The 20,037-nt window shown below is 33.8% G+C and overlaps 3 protein-coding genes across 7 annotated transcripts; all 3 read right to left on the bottom strand.

Moving 5' to 3' along the window:
• Positions 1-972: 972 nt before the first annotated feature.
• On the bottom strand, positions 973-1,873 carry LOC140837965 (pectinesterase inhibitor 3-like). Its single transcript, XM_073204043.1, has one exon. The coding sequence runs from the start codon at positions 1,710-1,712 to the stop codon at positions 1,152-1,154; it is 561 nt and encodes a 186-aa protein (XP_073060144.1). The 5' UTR covers positions 1,713-1,873; the 3' UTR covers positions 973-1,151.
• Positions 1,874-5,225: 3,352 nt separating this feature from the next.
• On the bottom strand, positions 5,226-8,520 carry LOC140839670 (3-oxoacyl-[acyl-carrier-protein] synthase I, chloroplastic-like). Of its 5 annotated transcripts, none has more exons than XM_073206541.1 (4): positions 7,424-8,520; positions 7,244-7,322; positions 7,090-7,169; positions 5,226-5,662 (listed from the first exon to the last, which is right to left on the bottom strand). In XM_073206541.1, exons 2-4 carry the CDS (start codon positions 7,308-7,310, stop codon positions 5,537-5,539), a joined length of 273 nt encoding a protein of 90 aa, XP_073062642.1. In that variant the 5' UTR covers positions 7,311-7,322; positions 7,424-8,520; the 3' UTR covers positions 5,226-5,536. The 5 variants fall into 5 exon arrangements, 3 of the variants coding, with proteins under 3 accessions (XP_073062642.1, XP_073062643.1, XP_073062641.1); XM_073206542.1 differs by having other exon boundaries at positions 7,244-7,377; positions 7,460-8,520; XM_073206540.1 differs by having other exon boundaries at positions 5,228-5,662; positions 7,460-8,520.
• A 3,495-nt stretch (positions 8,521-12,015) lies between these two features.
• Positions 12,016-14,534, bottom strand: LOC140837964 (uncharacterized). Its single transcript, XM_073204042.1, has 3 exons — positions 14,423-14,534; positions 13,610-13,670; positions 12,016-12,656 (listed from the first exon to the last, which is right to left on the bottom strand). Exon 3 carries the CDS (start codon positions 12,648-12,650, stop codon positions 12,084-12,086), a length of 567 nt encoding a protein of 188 aa, XP_073060143.1. The 5' UTR covers positions 12,651-12,656; positions 13,610-13,670; positions 14,423-14,534; the 3' UTR covers positions 12,016-12,083.
• Between the last annotated feature and the right edge of the window lie 5,503 nt (positions 14,535-20,037).

The raw sequence follows: 20,037 nt of genomic DNA, 5'->3' as shown, positions 1-20,037 counted from the left end.
AAAATTTTACGAGTTACACTACTAAAAATGTTTTTCTCTAAAACAATTGACAAAATCCAAAAACAAAAGGCCAAGTTAAACAGAATCGACTCGATATTAATTTCGTTGACATTTTAAAAAAATTCTTCATCGATGCGATATTAGTTAAATTTGATTAAAACGAATTTCAAATCGTATAAGTTGACTACGCACGATCCGTTTTGGCTCCGTTAATATAGGATTTTTGGCTCAATATCGATTGTTTCGTGATATATGACAACTCTAACATTAGCAGAGATCCGCCTAGCCCGAAAAAAAATTAAGCTATCAACAAAATCATAAGATCAGAAATAACATGTCATCACCCAATTGAGAATCTATCAAACAAAAAAACAGAGATTTGTTCATGCTAATCATATGAGTATATTGTCTTTATCAATTCATCGTGCTGAGTAAATATATCATGACAATTCATTGAACAATGATATATGGATGGGTGATTATGTTTCATCACTCAACACATGTGTCATTTGTTGAAACAACGAGAAATTTTCTCAGATATATATCATCTACCAAGCCCCAAAATAGCTTGGCGTAAGAACTAGTAAGTACCATAATTAATGACAGTATTGTCAATGTTTTGAAAAAGGGGGGCGGGTTAATTAATGACGTTATTGACTTATTGTCATGAATACGAGATTAAAGAATGTCATAAGCAAATAAAACATTTTCTTGTTATTGTAATTAAACATTTAATGACTTAATTTAGACAAACACTTGTGTGAGACGATTTCACGAGTCGAATTTGTGAAACGGATCTCTTATTTAGGTTTTTCATGAAAAAGTATAATTTTTTATGCTAAGCGTATTACTTCTTATTGTGAATATGGTTAGAATTGATCCGTCTCACAGTTAGTATCCGTGAGACGATCTCACATGAGACCCACTCCTACATTTAACAGACAATTAACGAAATCTTTAACAACTCGAGCATGAAAATTATACATATCATCAACAATAATATATATAATTAATATATATTTAATCTTAAAACACCAACATTAACAGACTAGCATGTGAAATGGTGCACACACATACATATCTAGCGGGAGAGGGAGAGGGAGAGGGGGAGAGGTATGGTTGATCTTTCAACAAGTAATTCGACGTGGAGTTTAAGGAGACTCGTCTAGAAGATTGATGAGATATAGCGCGTTGCTAGTGACTCTGGCCACGTTCGTGATCCTCCGACGCACGTCGGCGCGGACATTAACGCCGATCTCTTGAAATCCGTCGAGACAAGTGTCCTCATTCGTCAAGGCGGCGCTGACCCACGTCTCGGCATTGCTCATCTGCCACCGGAAATCCCCTCCGCGGCGGAGGTGCTGCAGATCCGAGAGTGTGCTGCTCAGTTCATCCATGGCGTCCCCCATTTGCTCCACGCAATCGCTCAAGGCTCCCCGTGCCCTCCGGCCGCGAACCGGAAGCTGGGAGAGGAACGATGAGCCTCTGCGCACGTGTGCGAGGCTGACCCTGACCGCGAGCTGAGCTAAGTCGCGGGGTGTGCTGGCGGAGCTTCCGTACGTCGAGAGTGTTCTGAGGCAGATGTTAGGGTAGCTCGCGTGGACGCAGGAGGAGCGAACTAGATCGTGCCTGTAGGCGGTGTGGGACGAAGTTGTTTTGAGTAGCAACATGAAGAGAAAAAGGGGCAGAAAAAATTGGAGGCCCTTTGCCATTACGGTTCCGGTGAGCAATGCGGCCGTTTGTGGTTGCGCTCGCGGTGGTTATATGGCGGCGGCGGCGGCCACTGTTTGTTTGTGTGGCGATGGCGGTCGGGACAGTGTGCGAGTGTACTGCTAGGTAACAAATTTTGAGATGAGGAATATGGTATGGGTGGTTGGGAGATTTTTTATAGGGGTGGGAGACATTAAAGTGGCCCAATTTAATTAATTACAGGACAAAGTTTTAGTTGGATTAAACCTTAATTATTTATACCAAAATATGGTCCATCTATGCCACACCTAATACTTTTAGGCAAAAATTTGTGTGAAACGGTCTCACGTAGTCGTATTTTGTAAGACGGATATCTTATTTAGGTCATTCATAAAAAAATATTAATTTTTATGCTAAGAATATTCTTTTTTATTGTGAATATCGACAGAGTTGACCCGTCTCACAGATAAAGATTCGTGAGACCGTCACACAAGAGACCTACTCATACTTTTATGTTTTAATCATATTTAAAAGCTTAAGTCCAACTTAAAAAATTTGAACACTTAAAAAGAGTTTTTCATAACATAAAGATGTCATATCTATTTAAAATATGTCGGTTGTAACAATAAATTATATAATTTAAAATTTTGGAATGTAATAGTAAATTAATTAATATGTATGCAAATATTTATGTTTCACTTGTGTAATTTAAATTACTTTTATCAACCAAACTAGCCAAATTGGTCATCGAAGTAACCAATTCATAACTGGTGTTTTAAAAATTATATGGGAATTTACATTTATTAACGTAGCTATTTGTTTATCTCATCAAATATAAGCAAAAAATAGAAAGAATTTTTTTTAAAAAAATTTATCATTTGTTGGACAAAATATAAGACAACATAAATTAAATGAAAGTTCTCAAACAAAAAATTCCTTAGAAGTTATCAATATCAATTTTAATAATTAAAAGAAAATTATAATAATGAAACTTTGGTTTGCGTGAAATCATAGTGAATAAAATGATTAACAAAAATTTATATTTGTATAAAATCTAAAAGTCAATTTATGATTGAGAAAAAGTGAAGTTCCTAACTTTGAAATTTCTGGCCACGTTTAGTTGGATAGATAATATATTATTAAGTGAGACCTTTAGAATAACTATCTTGAAAAACACTAAAATATTTAATTACATAATTACTCTTTTTACCATACTAAATTTTTTTTCAAGTCATTCCATATTTTATATAAAAAAAAATCTAAATAAAATTTATCTTTTAAATCGAATAACTGTTGTAAATTGAAAATAATTTCTTCCTAATTATTTAATATTATTTGATTAAAATAAAAATAATAATAACAAACATTTTTATTAATATTAAAATATCCATATATTTTTTAAAGTTTAAAAAGTACACGTCACACCACACTTTAGAGCACAAATCTCGGAGGTGTGTCATGTGAGGAGTCGTTGTGGACATAGTAGACATGAAGTGACCAAGTCTTGATTAAAAAAATATTTTTTAAAGAAAGTTTTTTGATTGGACAGTTTCTTTATCCAAAAAAAAAAAAACTATACAATTTAAGCATCAGGTTTCCATATAGCTGGCACTGTAAAAATGGTGAATAAAACTACTATATAAAATTTTTTGATTTGTTAAATTATTAATTAGTGAGGGATTTAATTTTAATAGGCAAAAACTTGTGTGAAACGGTCTCACGGATCATATTTGTGAGACGGATCTCCTATTTGGGTCATTCATGAAAATATATTATTTTTTATGCTAAGAGTATTACTTTTTATTGTGAATATGGGTAGGGTTGACCCGTCTCACAGATTAAGATCCGTGAGACGGTCTCACATGAGACCCACTCATTTTAATATCACTTTGGTGTAATTTGATTATACCGATAAGGGGTTGTGACTTAAATATATAGTATATATTTAAAGCAGAGAAATTTCAAATTTATGAAATTAAAATGACAAAAACTTGTGTGAGACGGTTTCGCGAGTCGTATTTTGTGAAACAAATATCTTATTTGGGTCATCTATGAAAAAATATTATTTTTTATGCTAAGAGTATTACTTTTTATTGTGAATATCGGTGGGATTGACTCGTCTCACAGATAAAAATTCATGAAACCGTCTCACAAAAGACCTACTCAATTCATAAACATCCAAATCTTCTATAATATTAATACTTATATAATATCATCTTTTAAAATCTTTCAATCCTATATTTATCCACATTTTCAAATCCAATTACATCTTTACCTATGTATTTAAATTTTTAGATGTATAAATCACCTCTGATAAAAAAAAATATGGAGAAATAATTAATTTGGAAATAAAAATTATTTTATTTAAATATTTACTCCAAACTGTATAAACACGCAACGTGTGCATAAAAAACGTTAATAAAAATAATGTGGTTCTTCAACATTGAACTGAAATCCCATCTAAAAACTTTCAATCCAAACACATCACTAGACCTAACTCCTCTAATTAAGGAATACATGGGATCGCAATGACCTCGTCATTCAGATTGGTTTAGATGCTTAAAATTAAATTTCAAAATGGCCGGTTCGCAAAATTGTGTGTAATTTTCACATTGCAGTCGTCAAAGGTATGAAGTAGCCAACTCAATAATTTTTGAGTGGTTAAGGAATATATATATATCTGTGTCCATCGTTGAGGCGACTCTCAACTAATGGATGCACAATTTTGATATGCTGTATCACATTCAATATGTGAGCATCATATCAACTGTGGGCACAGAAATGAGCATAATGATTGAACAACATACATAAAATTATATATGATTACGTGTTATTACATTATATATATACATATACATAGTTAATGTGCTTTGTGTGCCTTGGAAACTTGAGAAGTCATCAAAGACTCAATGGTAAGCGTTTCTACTTGAGCTGGACCGGACCTTCAAACTAGCTTAGTATCGCTAGTTTCTTTAGTCGATGCATATATGTTTACTATATACAATTTAACAGGTACAATTACATTTGTCTCTCTGTCATTCTTTTCAACCGCAAAATCAATTGGTAAGAAGCAAATAAAATCGATGAGTTGCGACCACCAAAGCCAAATGAATTTGACAACGCAACTTTGATGTCCAAGCTTTCTTTCTTTGGTCCCACTAGCACATTCGGATCCTACATTTAATGTCATCGTCTTATATATCGATAGATCATGTGTCCGAGTCCTACCATGTCTGTGTTTTTTTATAATCAAAATAGCTCTCCCATGTCAGAATAAGTTCATTCTTGGGCTCAAAGTCAAAGTTGCATTAAAGCGGAGGCCTAATTGATGAATAATGTCCAACTGTTTTTTTTCTTTTTTTTATGACGTGGAAATTCCATGTCGATATCTTTCGGTTTGCATTAAATGAACTACATGACTTGACGCAATAATCTAAAAACCACGTTAGTCACGTAAACCTTACTGGACAAATCATGTATGACAAGCTCGTTCGAGAAGATGATGGTATACCCTACCAACTCGGACACCTGTTTACACTTACTCAATTGACATTGATACGTATTTTCTTGATGCTTCGCTTCTGTGGGGTATTAACAGAAATGGGCTGATTAAACATTTTAAAAGTAAATATGTGAATCAAGTGGCGAACTAACTCGTTGCATATGAAAATACTGCCTCGAAAAAGTGGGGGAAGAACAGCAGACCACACCATCGTCTGTGTTTTCAAGATTGAGATTTGGGTGCACCCACCCGGTCCGAAACCCCTTCGATAAGATAGGTTCAGTTCAACGATGAGCAGCACATGATAAGAAACATTCAATTAGCAAACCAAAATTATTCACCCCCTTAATGAATGAGAAAAGAGGGATCAACTTTCTTCCAGTGAACATGCTGCACAGTAGCAACAGCTTCCACAGCACCATGTGTTCCCAGAAGGTGTCCTGTCATAGATTTCGTCGAGTTCATGTTCGACTGCACGACGAAAAGTTGGATTTTAGCCAGCAAACAACAAGATTCAGTATGGCAAAAGGCTGAAATTTTGCGCTTTGGGAACCTCTTTTATTCTGCCCGAATATAATGCATTAATAGTGCTTGATACTCCTGGATATCACCAGCTGAAGTGGATGTTGCATGTGCATTTACATAATTCACGTCTTTCTTAGATACACCCGAGTTTCGTAGAGCTTTCTCTATGCACAGAATGACATCAGTTCCTGTTCGGGGATAATATCAGAAATCATTTCAATGGAAATCGTTAACTAAGAAGAGAGACATACCAGAACTAACATGGAACATCAGCATCATCGGAAACATCAAACCCAAACGATGACAATAAAAACTGTCTTGTTGTTGTGCCAAAAACAATGACACTTCCATTCTTGTTGATCTATTTGTTATTCGGAGTTACAGATGGAAAATGCTTCTTCACTACAACTGACTTCTATGCTCCTCCAAATCATAACGAAAACATCATGGCCATACAATCAGTTATACTATCCAAACTTTCTAACTAAACACGTGAATACATGCAAAAAGGAAACCGTATCATCGCGACAGCCAGCAATGAATCAAAACGATTTGATCATTATGTTCAAAGTAAAAAGAGTTGCAAATTAAGTTTATCAATAGTGTCTAGTTCAAATTAATTATTCCAATATCCTTCCTGGATTTCGATCTATACATGGTTAACTATTAGCGACAGACACATGGTGTTCAGTGCTTTTTATTACCAATTAGATCATATGTAGTATACCATCTGGATGAGGCTCTGTTATGTGATAAGCATCAGTAGTGAAGCTTCCACCAAGAAACTCACATAGATAGTTGCACCTCTGTTCTGCACACCCACAAAGAATTGCGAACATATCATCAATATTTTGGGAAAAACATGAACTTTGATACAACCCAAGTTTCAGGGTCCATTGGCATGCTCAAGTTCTTCCAGAAGAAATACACCGGCCCCTTCTCCCATAACAAATCCTTTACGACTCTGTCAAATATCAAAATCACGGGTTGGGGGGAGTGATACTTGAGATCCACACATAAGTAGTTGCAACCAGCATGCCTTTAGTCGCTAGCATTTATTAAGATTCGTTGTTTCGTGGTTTTATGCATTATCATAGTCCAACATTCTTCTAGGGTCGAGACATGAACAAATTAAACCACAGTTGATAAATCAAACAAAATTTAGAAGTATGGTTTGATAATTGGAGTATCAAAGATACGTAAACCTGTTTATAGCATAACATGTGGAAAAACATAAGAAGATTCATTTTGTACTATAGACAACGATAAATGAAATAATATTAATCCTACAAGGAAACATTTTAGGGGAAAAATGAACTACATAAGAGATAGTTCTCATTTTCATCGTTAGATACAAAAATATAAAACATTACATGATCCCAGGGGTGCGAGGCTTTAGTAGGTTCAGTGCTCCTTTGTGACAGTGCTTTACAAGCTACAAAACCTCCCAATCCTGCACAAAGTTCATGATTTGAAAACCGAATAAGCGAGTCTTTGAAACTGATATATATCAAGAAAGACAATTACCAACAGGTATAATTACTGAATCTGAGCCAACACTGAGCATCATGTCCAACAAAATCTCATGAAGCATCGTCAGATAAGACTGTGGCAATGGGATATATGGTCGATCTTTTCATGTTAAATATTTCCAGTTCGTTCTTCAGTAAATATGCAGAAAACCCAAAATGGATTTAGAATCCTTACTCTGATGCTCGGAAAAAAAGAAGGCCGGGGACTTACAGCTTCACCTCTGATGATGTGGTTTGCAGCATTTTTAGTATACAGAAGTTGCTTGTACCACAAACAGTGGAAATCGAGTAGTTAGGCCCCCATCTATCCATGTTAAACAGAGCTAATCAAGATTTGATGGTGTTCAACAAAACAAATTAACTTTGTTTCTATCATCAAAAGAAGGAATTTGCTTAACCAGGTCCATTGCCAGCACTACAGAGCCTATATTAGTAGTTGTAAAAGGCACAACAAAGGGATTAATATTCCTATTGGAGATTTGCAAAGCTTGACATGCATCATTAACCGATGGTAAATCCTCTCAAATTTGATCTGAAGAACCAAAATAAAGATATTCTTACTTTGGCCTATAGCTTCATATAGTTTACAGGTGGTTCAACTATCTAATCTCGTAGTCAAAAGGGGTTAAATTTTGGTTTAGGCTTCTATGATAAATTGCAGCAACCCAAATGAGAACATGGAAGAATGGTTGATGAAAGTAAGAGTAATATCTAGCCAACTCTAATGCTTGTGTATATTTGTGCATTAGCTCCACCGCTCTTTCTCCAGTTTTTTACGCGATGCTGAATGCAGTCATGCCTTCATCCTACCCGCAGCCAATCAGATCAGGACGCCACATCTTTGTTTATTTAATCCATCCATGGCAGATTCGGTAATTCCTCCATTAGCCAATGTCTTCTCGCCTATGTAAAGCATGAACTTGTCCATTCTTTTAAGAAATTTCGAACTAACAAATCCATCCCCCGAGGATGACTTGATCCCACAAGCAATTCTGTGCAGTTGAAACCACCCCTGATAGTCAAACTCAATCAAAAGCCTCTATTTCGCTAATGCCAATGACACCTTCAAGAAGGTTGTCGTAGAAGACATCCATATCGTTACCAAGCGGTGTCTCAACACCCATACCGGTAACAACCACTTTCCTTTGCCTTGTTGGAGGTTTTTTCCTCGCTATAACTTCCTTGGATTGATGTACAGCTACATCCATTACTTCTAAAATTCAAAACAGAACTATTTGTAACCCAATAAGACCATTCTTAAATTACACAACACTCCAATAACACGTTTCGATTGCTATTTCAGCACAAACATTTATTCCACTCCTAACACTTTTAATGAAAAGATTAAAATCCATTGTAATAATGTATATTCGTACAATCCAAACCTAGCGTTCAGAAGACGAGCTATACATTTCTAGTCATAAGTCTCGTAACACTTCCACCATTATTACACTCCTTTCCAATAGACTGATAGATAAATAGTCTTGGCGATTACACGGCACTCCCGTACAAACAACAAAGAAATTAACTTTAATTCGATCGAACACAGCTCGTACAAATTGAGATACATGACTTGACGTCAAGATTCGAATTAAATTGTGAATAAAAACTATTAAGAAAAGTAGCATATCAAAAAATCTAATCAACCCATCTTTAGAAACGGTTTACGGATTTAACTCATAACAAAATCAAATAAACAATAATCACGGCACGTAGAAGCACACACAGAAAAGCTCAGAGGAATAATATACAAGAAATCACCAGGATGGGCAGCATGGACAAGCAGATTCCTGCCTCTCCGATGGCCTAAGAAGGAAACAGAGAAGTGCGATGCTTCGTAGTGTTCGAAGGGTGCGCAAGAATTCATGAAACTGTAAAGGCCGTAGCACTGCAGCGAGCATTTGGACAGGTCCCTTTTCCTGCGACGCGTCCCCCATTTGCAGAAACGGGAAAAATCAATGGATGGCGTACATAGTATGGAAATGGAAAAAGTAAATGGCATGCATGCCTCCATAACACACGAACTTTATCTATCCGTATCTGCCTACGCCAGTCTGTACATTTAAGCAACGCTCTGATCTGTTTTTCAATTTGGGTACACCAAACGACGGATTTATGAATCTTGAAACGGCTGTGATGTGTATACAGAGTGTGAGCTTTAATGTTGGCGGGCTGAAAGGGACGTTTTCATCGAGAAAGTGAGATCAAGAAACAGTGTTGTTTCAGATTATTCAAAAGCATAGTGCCCTATATTCTAATAAAAAAATTTCAAATTTTAGTGCAACACATTTTTCTCCCGCAAACTGTAAGTAAATTCCCATTTTTTAAATAATCAAGATAAAAACCATTAAAATATTTAAACTGCAAGTAAATTCCATTTGGACATTCCCTTTGCTTCAGGGAAGCTTAGAACCTCGGATAGCCTACTCGTAGATGCAATTGGTGCAAAAATGAGCTCTTGAGTCTTGTCTAAAACATTCTTTATCGTATGTCTGGAAAATTTAAATGATTATCTAGATCTTATATAAGGGGTGTAATGTTTTTGGTTATCTGTTCTTCCGCTTCCAGCTAATATCATTGATGGCATATACTCACTTTGTAGGAAGTTTATGTGGCCAACAAAGTATCCTCCAATTTCGTGGAATATGGTTTGCGTACAAAAGAAGATGGCGGATTGGGGCTTAAAAATCTCACTACCTGGAATAAGGTTTTGCTATCTAAAACTCTTATGGAAAATCCATAAGAAGAAGGATAGCATGTGGATTAAGTGGGTTAGCCATATCTACGATCGAGGTAGCAATGAGTGTTTATTTATTTATAAGAGTGAGTCTCATGTGAGACCGTCTCACGGATCATAATCTGTGAGACGGGTCAACAATACTCATATTCACAATAAAAAATAGTACTCTTAGCATAAAAAGTAATACTCTTTTATGGGTGACCCAAATAAGAGATCCGTCTCACAAATAATACCCGTGAGACCGTCTCACATAAGTTTTTGCCTATTTATAATACATTTTCTTTTTTGGTTTTGGATTTAATTGAATTTTTTTAAAAAAAATTGTAATAACTATTTAATAGTATAACACAAAGATATTGATTTGAATTTTCCATTTTTTGGACCTTCTTGTATTGATTTTCAATTCAAATGAACTCGAAATATGATGGTATTATTCGTATATAAGAATTGAGAATGTAGTTTCTCAAAAGTTTTTTGAATTTGGATTGTAACGAAAACACTAGAAGATCAAGTTTGTATCTAAAACCCAAAATCAAAAGGCTATATTTTGGATCCATATTCAACCTATGAAGCCCATCCCCAATCTAAAAAATTATTTTACTTCAAGTTTGAATATTCTTTTTAATTACTTACATGATCTCTTATGATTCATTTAAATCATTTAAAATGTATAAATAATACAAATTACATATATTATGTATTCAATAAATTTATAAATTATTAATTATTTATAGTTCTTAAAAATAAATAAACCTTAAAAATAACTTTTATAAACTAATAATATTATTATAATTAAATTTGGGTGTTTGAATGTTTAATAAATTCGATTTTTTTAATTATTTACACTAATTTACTTTTTTATTCATTAAATATTTTAAAAATACTATAAACGTTGGGGGAACGGGTGCTATTTTGGTCCAAAGAATCGTTGGTGCAAAGGCCTATCTGGTGTTAGTCAATTTTATTTTTTTTTAATATAGGTTTCTCTACAAGGGTGCTGTGCAATTTATTATATTTTAAAATTTATATAATAGTTAGTAATACAATAAACTTTAAAGTTATGGATAAAATATATGATAGCATTTTAGTTAAAGAGAATTAAATAAATTTATGTGGACTCAAAATTAATGACAATATAATTAGTTTTGTGTAATAAAAATGCATTAAAAACTTTGGTATCAAATTCAGAAGCCAGGGAAATGTGGCTATCATAAATCTTTCAATTTTTGTTTGAAAACTAAGTTTAAGTGAGAATTAGTGCTTTGTTTAGGAGAAATGCATTAAAAACATCAAGCATCTAAAGATCAAAGTGTCTAGAATTCACCTTTATCATTTTTACAATCTTTGAGAGGCCTACCTACGATAACGTATTTTGAGCTCGATAAATATAGAAATGTAGTTGGTTCGAGTTATTATTATTCTCAAGGTAAGTAAGCAAATACAGATTGACATGTAATATTTATGAATGTCATTCGAAACATTGCAAGTAAATATAAATTGAAGTTTCATATTTATAAGCACTTCAGATGAATTTTGGATGTTAAATTTGATTTCATTTACGCACGGGACTGTATGTGTCAGGAGAAACGAACTAATTTCCATGGTTTACAAGCTAAAAAACTCGAAGAAAAGTAAATAAACAAGCCTATGATTGTATCCTCGTAAGCTTATGAGAAAATATCACTAAACAAAAAAAAAAAGGCTAGCGACGGTTTGGTGGTCCGTAACCGGAGGTCGCGTCGCCTTCTATCACCGACAGTTTCTCAATAACCGTAAAAAAAGCGACGATTTTGTTGAAAAATACCGTCGCTACATACAAATCGTCGCTAATTTAAGCGACATTTAACTTAACTATTGCTGAATGAAAACGACGATTTTTGAAAAAACGTAGCTTAATGATGCGACGGTTTTTAATCAACCGTCGTTATATTCAATGAAACCATCGCTTTCTTTTTTTAAAAAAAGAATATATTTTTTCTGGTATAATTGAAAAAAATTTAACAAAATTGGAGAAATATAATCATATTACTAATCTACACGTAATAATACAAGTGTTTGGTACAAATGTCGTAAAAAAAATATCAGAAAAAAGTGGCTACGGTGACTGGGTCTCGTCATCATCGTCGTCTCCATCCCCGTACTCCTGCTTCGGAGGAACATAACTTTGCGATAATCTGTGGATACAAGATGAAGAAGCAACTGCTGCGCCACGGGATCGACCCCTGTGAGAAGTGTCTGGTCCAAGCAGCGTGCGGTCTGATATATGCGCAGTAGCTCCCTGTGACATGCCTGCAACTAGGACTCGGACCTGCTCCTCTAGTGACGCCATGCGATCTCTCAGCAAGGCGTTCTCCGCCTCTGTAGCCTGCATCCTCTCGCAAAGCTCATTGTTACGCCGTAACGATGACTCTAGAGCCTGTCGCATGTCTGCCATCTGCTCGGACTGAGATGACTGACTAACACCCAATGACCCACCACGTCGACCCGAAGCCATCTCATCTGGATATAAGATGCCGAACATCGACCCATACTCGTATATCCTCCCCTTCTTCTTCCCCCCAACCACAGTCTTGAACATGCTGTTCACCGACTGTGGGCTGGGGACAGCAGGCTCTGATCCATCATCTGCGGGAGTCATCGACTCAGCCATGTAGGGCTCCATCTCCTCCTTTGATATTGATAAAAAATGAATCAAATCGATTTTTCTTAAGGTAAAACAAACTCATTAAAGTAAATCTCATGACGTCGGATCTCTGCCATATCGTTGTCGATAAAACAAACTCATTAATTGTAAAACATTAACATTTATAATTAACGAAAAACATATATATATAACTGAAAAATATTAAACTAGAAGAAATACCAGATCCTTTCCGTGAACGCTGTATGTCTTCGCACCTGCAATTTGCTTTGTCGTCCCTGTATCTTCACCTGCAAGCTCGATGTTCCTGTTGGCCTTGTTCTTCACGGCTCTGTCCTGCCAATCCTACTGCTGCAAAGCAGCAGTCCAAGCATCCCATCTCTCAGGCGTGACCGTCTGTGGATGATGGTCACCGGTCCTCCAGCCGTGAATGGTCCCGCGGTATAGAGTGGTAGTGGTAGTGGTAGATGAAGAAGGAGCCTCCATATTGAAGTTTGGAAACATAGGAGGGACGTACCGATCACCATGAAACTCCCAACAATAATAGTTCGGTACGAAACCATATCTACCTAAATGAAACTTTACAGTCTCGGCATCCTCAAAACATTTGTTTCGACACTTCGTACGGTTGCATGGACATCGTAATTTCCCATCCAATAAACACTCAGGATGGCTTAATGCAAATGACACAAATGTCTCAACACCAACACAAAATTCACTACTTAAGAATCCATTTTCCAACCTACGATACATCCAACTTTTATCTGCGATATCCATTGAAGCTTACAAATATTTAAATTTTAGTTATTTAAAATCTATTATCAAAAACTATAAAATAAAAAATTAAAAATAACATTAAAAGCAAAAAAAAAACTCAGGTATGATTTACAAAATAAATAATTTATTACGCTAAAATTCATAAATAAAATACTACTCAAAAATTAAAATTAAATTTTCTCTAAAGAAAATACTTTAAGAACCTGACGTGCGCAAAAATATATAGATCCACGTAACGCTAGAAGATAACACCGACGATCAAATCTACGAAATTAATACAAAAAAATGTTAGTACGAAGTAATAAAAACCGACACTGCGAAAAAATTGATAAAGTTTCGCTATTACCAGAGAAGAAAGGCGAAAATCGTTGGGAAAATGTTCGCGAACCTCGGTATATATAGAATCATAGCGACGATTTATTGCAAAAACTGTCGCCATTAGCGACGGTATTGAGTTAACCCGTCGCTTATAGCAACGGTGTTTTTAAACCGTCGCCGATCTATATCGGCGACGGTTTCTACACTCTGTCGATATCCGCGACGGGAACGAGAAATCGTCGCTAATAGCGACGGTCTAAAGCAACAGTCGCCGAGTATACCGTCGCATTCAACATCAGAAACCAGTAGCTAATTGATCCATATTATTCAAATAACTATCAATTTAATTACGAACTTAAAAACGATATTCAAATCTGTATATTAGAATACAATTTAGGTTGATGAAAGTCACCCTCACGAGTCACTTGAACACATTCTCAAGTTTCATGTTACCTTCCCAATTCTCATCGATGGTTCTCTTTCTTATTATCTTAACCCTAACTTTTAAATCCAAGAAAACTGATAATCTGTCAGAAAAATATGATACAAAATCATGTCTTTCGGGATTTGTTAAAAGTATTTTGTTTTGATTCTTATTGGAAATATTTGAACCTCTCGTATGATTTGTATTCTGAAATTAGTTTTTCCCCTCTTGGTTTTGGAATGCTTCAAGATTCAAATTTTCGTATAATGCATACCTTGTAAATTGCAATCTTTGAGATTTATTGCTTCCCAGAATTCCTCTTTTGTTCTCCGAAAAATTCCTTCGTCTGTTTGCTGAAAACAATGTGCGAAAAAATCTTGGCACACTTGATCTGAATAATTTTGTTATCTTTTTGTTTGAACCAGTTTTTTTTTTGTTTCCTTTTATTTCGGTATAGTTTGAAACACAATTGACGTGCACTGTGAATATCTGTTAGTATTTAATTTATATTTTGTGTTTGCTTTGTTAATTTTTATTGTGAATTATGATGAGAAAAAGGAAATTTTGAATCTGGAAGCTCAAAGAGAAAATAAAGACAGACAAGAGATTCTTACAAAATCTCTTATAGATCCATGGAGAGTTACATAAAACATAGATTTGACTACTATTGCAAATTCGGATTTGTCGAATGAGGTCGTGGTTGGTACTGATCTAATCTTTATTGAGTGTCAATGATCAAAATATATTTGAATTCTGAGAATGAATTGTAGATCAAATTTTGATTGAGATTAATATAGGTTTGAATGATGAGATTCAGGTAAATTATAAGCATGAAGGGGCTGAAATTGAAGAAAATAATACTAATGGAATATACTATGTAAATGATACTGAAAACTTGAATGAAAATATAGAGATATGAGTAGAGGAAAATTAGATGATTTGTTCGATATGAGATATTAGGAAAACCTCAAAGAAAGATTTATTTGTTAGTAAAGAGGTCCAAAAAGAGTTGTGGATTTCGTGTATTCGGTTAATGACTACGGAATTTGGACAGATGTTGGACGAAATGAAAAACTTGATGATCATAATAATGGATATATAATAATGGATATTTTCTAGAGTGGGTCTCATGTGAGACGGGTCAACCCTACCCATATTCACAATAAAAAGTAATACTTTTAGCATAAAAAGTAATTTTTTTTCATGGATAACTCAAATAAGAGATCCGTCGTACAAATACGACTTCTGAGACCGTCTCACATAAATTTTTGCCTATTTTCTAAGCATAATTAAGATAATTGTTGATTTTGATCCGATGGTGGGAGAGCACCTTTGGCACATTCGAAGAAAGGAGACATGTTGTGTCCATTATCTTGGCCATATCAGATGAATTAATACTTTTGTTGGCAGGAGAGGTAGAGAATAAGATTCTTGAAATCATTAAGAAAAATGTTTCTATGTGATTCTTGATTGTGCTCTAGGCATCACTCATGAAAAACAAATGTCTATTATATTGAGATGTGTTGATGTTTCCTAGACTTCCATAAGAGTGGAGGAGTTCTTTATTCAATTTTTTAAAGTTTTTGAAACATCAGGGAATGCAATTTACACTCTATGTATTTTACACTCTATGTGGTTTCATTCTCTTAACATTGTCCTTTGAGATATGGTCAGGGGTTGTGTTTAAGCTAACTAATTTTTTGGAGTGATACAAAGAACTTATAAATTATTCTTCGGTTCGACAAAACTGTGAGGGATCCTTAAATCTTTTGTAAAAGATCATAATACAAGATTTACATTAAAATCATGATTGGATACACGTTGGGAAAGCAGTCTTTATAGCATAAAAGCTGTAAGATTTCATGCTCCTCAAATAAGAGATGCACTGTTGCATCTAGTAGATAGAACATATTGGTGATGCGACAAAAGTGAGTGATGCTAGTTCTTTAGTAAATTTTGAACTTCAAAGCTTTGAATTAATTCCTCGTATACATGGTAATATAGTTTGAAGTATTGCCGAAAGTAAATAAAGTCAGCAAGATTCTCCAAAGAAAATAAGGTTATTGATAAGGGTATCGGTTTCTTAAAATGTTTGATTATCTCTATGGAAGAATATATAAATAGTGGTTTTGAAGCCACGTAGAATAAAGCTAAAAAGATTGCCAACCCGCTTGAAGTTTTAGAGTATGTCAAAAATTTGCATCATAAGTTTCCTAATGTTTGGATAGCTTATAGAATATTATTAATCATATCTGTTACAGTACCTTCTGGTGAAAGAAATTTATCATTGATAAAAAAAAAAAAAACTATCTCCGATCAATCATATCACGTGATAGACTAACAGTTTGGTCATATCGTCTATTGAAACCAATGTAAAAACAAAACAAAACAAAACAAAAACGACGCTTGTATGTAAGAATACAAATTAGGCGGTAGAAGGAGAACCAAACCAGACGACAACAATCATGGGGATCGATGGATACGAATCTAGCATTAAAGTACTGATATCTATGAGCAATGTAAGAAAGAGACCTCTCATTGAAGCCTAATCCAGTCAAACTTTAATACAACATAAAGGCCCCAACGTGCATGTTGAGGCTGCCGTTCATCCGCGTCAGGTTATTTTATCATCCCCTTGCTGATGGGCCCAGAAATGGACGTGTGGAAATCTGATCGTGGGCCTCATGCAGGCCACGCACTCGGGATTTGGCCCACTTCAGGTCCTCTCTGCATTCCTCGCCTACTTTCTTGGTACATCTCATTTTCCATACTCGCAGATTTTTCCTTATTATTTTATTTTATATATAATATTTTTATTGAAAAAATTTCAAAAAAATGTTTACATGGAGATTTGCTAAAAAAAATAAAGGAAGAAAAACAGTTTTTAATCAGCTATTAGAATATTAAAAATAATTATTATTTACGAAAATTTTTATGCAAGAATATTCGTGTTCATGCACGTATAAATTGCATTTAATTGCGTGGGGATTTTTCGCAGAAGTGGGGAATGAATGTTGTGTGATAATGAGTTGGGACAGATTGTACCAAAATTAAATAAATAAAATAAATAATTGAATGTAGGAAGTCAATAATAATAAAAACAAAAATTAATGGGCATCCCATAGTTAATGGTGCTAAATTTGATTATTAACGTTGTACAAGTTACATATTCCCAAAGTGTCTGTATATATGAATATTAACTATGTTACATATTTATAGCTTATCTAACATCAAAATCTCAAATTTGCGATCTCGAGTTTAAGGTTCGTTTCATGTACTAACAAATCTATGGCCAACTAGAAACAATATTAACTAATTATGGGTCATTGAATTTAATATAGGAAGACGTCAGGTCATCAGACACAGTTCGTTGCAATCGATAGTTGATTAATTCTACTTCAATGTTTGGCTAGCGATCTATGATAATGAAAGTTATATATAATTCTATTATACATATCTTCAATTTATTTCTCACAATATATTATTTTATTTAATCTTACAAACCAAATATATTGAAGTTTGGGAATAACATGTCGATTTTTTTTAATATAATAACATGTCGATTTGGAGCCCGTGATAATAATAATTCATAATTTTTTAAATCATGATTAGAGTCAACTCTAAAATTCCTAGATGCAATGAGAAAAAAACATGCGTTAAATTCAATAAAATATAAATTTTAGAAAAGATGTAATAATATATTTCTATTTTAAGCTAATAGGGATATAAAATAGTATTGTTGGGTTATTCGTGTATTAATTAGAGTAATTATGAGATGAGTGACTTCTTGGGAAGTTCTTGTGCGTCAAGCTGCTGACGTTGTGCCGTTAGATCTGATTGACTAAGTGGATTGTGAAATAACGACAACAGATCTTAACGGGTGAAATAACGACAACAGATCTCTACTGATGACAGACTCGATGATAGAGAAATGATAAAACTTGTCTCTAAGAGATATGAAACAACACCAGCAAGCAGATAGATACACACAACCACAGATCCATAGGCCTAATAGCCCGACTCATTAGCACCTAAGTAGGTGCACTCTGCACTGACACGAATATAAAGAAATAAAATTGTACATTGGCTAACAGTTATATCATTTGATCTAATGGTAAATATTTGATCATGACAAATAGTTTAATAAATTATTAATATATATAAGAATGATACCGTAAATTATATAAATATTTTCAGAAAAAATAATTATTAGTGTAAAAATTTTAACTTATGCTTTAATTTTAGGTTGGAACATAAAAAACAATAATCTAATAGTAAAGTTTATTAATTTATCGAGTTATAATCTAATAAAGTAATACTTGTACAGTTGTACTGTTTGGTTCGCTATATTATTTATCTAGATTTTTATCCAATCTAATCTCATGTTTTGTGCATCTATTATTTATCCATCTAACAATCAATTATTTTACATCAATCATTTATCTCACATCAATCAAATCATTAAATTGAAATTACAATATTACCCTTAATAAATAATATTATAAATATTTTATTAATATTTTCAAAAATACAAAACGGTAATATAAAATTATCTCAAATTTATTTAAATTAATCAGTCAAAACAAATATTATATTAACTATCATTTTTATATATTTTATTATTAAAAATATTACTTATTTTCGTATTATTTGTCTCATACCACGAACCAAACGGTAGTAATATTGATACCTGGGAAAAACCCCTAAACATACTAACTTTGAACAAATAAAGAAATCGACACACAAATAACCAATAACTTGTTCACTATAGAAGAAACATTTTTAGTAGAAAACTGACGTACAATAGTTATCTTAGAGATTTACTGTTTAATATATTTATAAAAATATATGAAAAATTATACTAAGCTAGCAACATTTATATGTTTTAACATATATTTCTTATGTAGTGGAAAAATATATTATTTAATAAAAAAATAATTGTATCATTATAATAAATTATAAAAATAATATTACGATATATTATATGTTATTACAATATATCGAAATATCTAATCTCTATGAATCTTTCGTCCATGAATGAGATGAGACTCGTTTATTCTAGCAAAATCTTATTTCAAAACAAATGAATCACACTCCGAATTAGCTTATCAGCCATTGTAGACCAGAAGTAGATATGTTTGTCTATAAATTTTTTTGGAATAAAACTGAAACTTTCACTACTCGTTTATTTGAATATTTCAGCGAATAATTAAAAATAAATAAAAGGGGAATGCCGCTTTATGACTGGCAAATTGAATGGTGCAATAATAGAATTTTATCCTCAATCAATTCAAGCAGTTGTGAGGACAGAGTGGACGATGATTGATTGAACCAACCCCACCTTATTAAAATGGCTCCTCTTATTACCAATGTCACGTCTCCTGTGCTGTACATTGCATCTTATTAATTTATTATTCGTTTTGTTTCCATACCTTGTATTTTTTTTCGCTCTCTTAATTATCACACAAACTTATATGAAACGATCTCATGAGTGGTTAGTTCGATTATGGGTGTGTGGGCAGTGCCCACACCCCATATGAGTGGTTGAGATTCCACCTCATGGGGAAAAAAAAATTAAAAAAAAATAAAATTGAGCCAAAAAAAATTCTGGCCCTTGGATGTACCCCTGCAGGCACTGCCTGCAGGGGTAGTGCCTGCAGGGGTAGGATGAAATAATCCCTCATGAGTGATATTTTGTGAGACGGATCTCTTATTTAGATCATCAATAAAAAAATTATTACGTTTTATTGTGAATATTTTTAGAGTTGACCTGTCTCACAGATAAAGATTCATGAGATCGTCTCACAGATAAAGATTCATGAGGCCGTCTCACAAGAGACACACTCCTTGATTATATAATTGAGTTTTAGATTTTTTTTATTCATGTAT

This window comes from Primulina eburnea, chromosome 8 (assembly GCF_022965805.1).
Source record: "Primulina eburnea isolate SZY01 chromosome 8, ASM2296580v1, whole genome shotgun sequence".
In the NCBI taxonomy this organism is placed as follows: domain Eukaryota; kingdom Viridiplantae; phylum Streptophyta; class Magnoliopsida; order Lamiales; family Gesneriaceae; genus Primulina; species Primulina eburnea.
This window is presented reverse-complemented; position numbering and strand designations above follow the sequence as displayed.

Coding starts and splice junctions, on each gene's coding strand:
- LOC140837965 (XM_073204043.1), bottom strand. CDS start 1,712: ATGGCAAAGGGCCTCCAATTTTTTCTGCCCCTTTTTCTCTTCATGTTG.
- LOC140839670 (XM_073206541.1), bottom strand. CDS start 7,310: ATGCTTCATGAGATTTTGTTGGACATGATGCTCAGTGTTGGCTCAGAT. Junction 7,170..7,243: donor TTCAGTAATTATACCTGTTG/GTAATTGTCTTT, acceptor AACTTTGTGCAG/GATTGGGAGGTTTTGTAGCT. Junction 5,663..7,089: donor CCTCGCACCCCTGGGATCAT/GTAATGTTTTAT, acceptor TTCGTCGTGCAG/TCGAACATGAACTCGACGAA.
- LOC140837964 (XM_073204042.1), bottom strand. CDS start 12,650: ATGGAGCCCTACATGGCTGAGTCGATGACTCCCGCAGATGATGGATCA.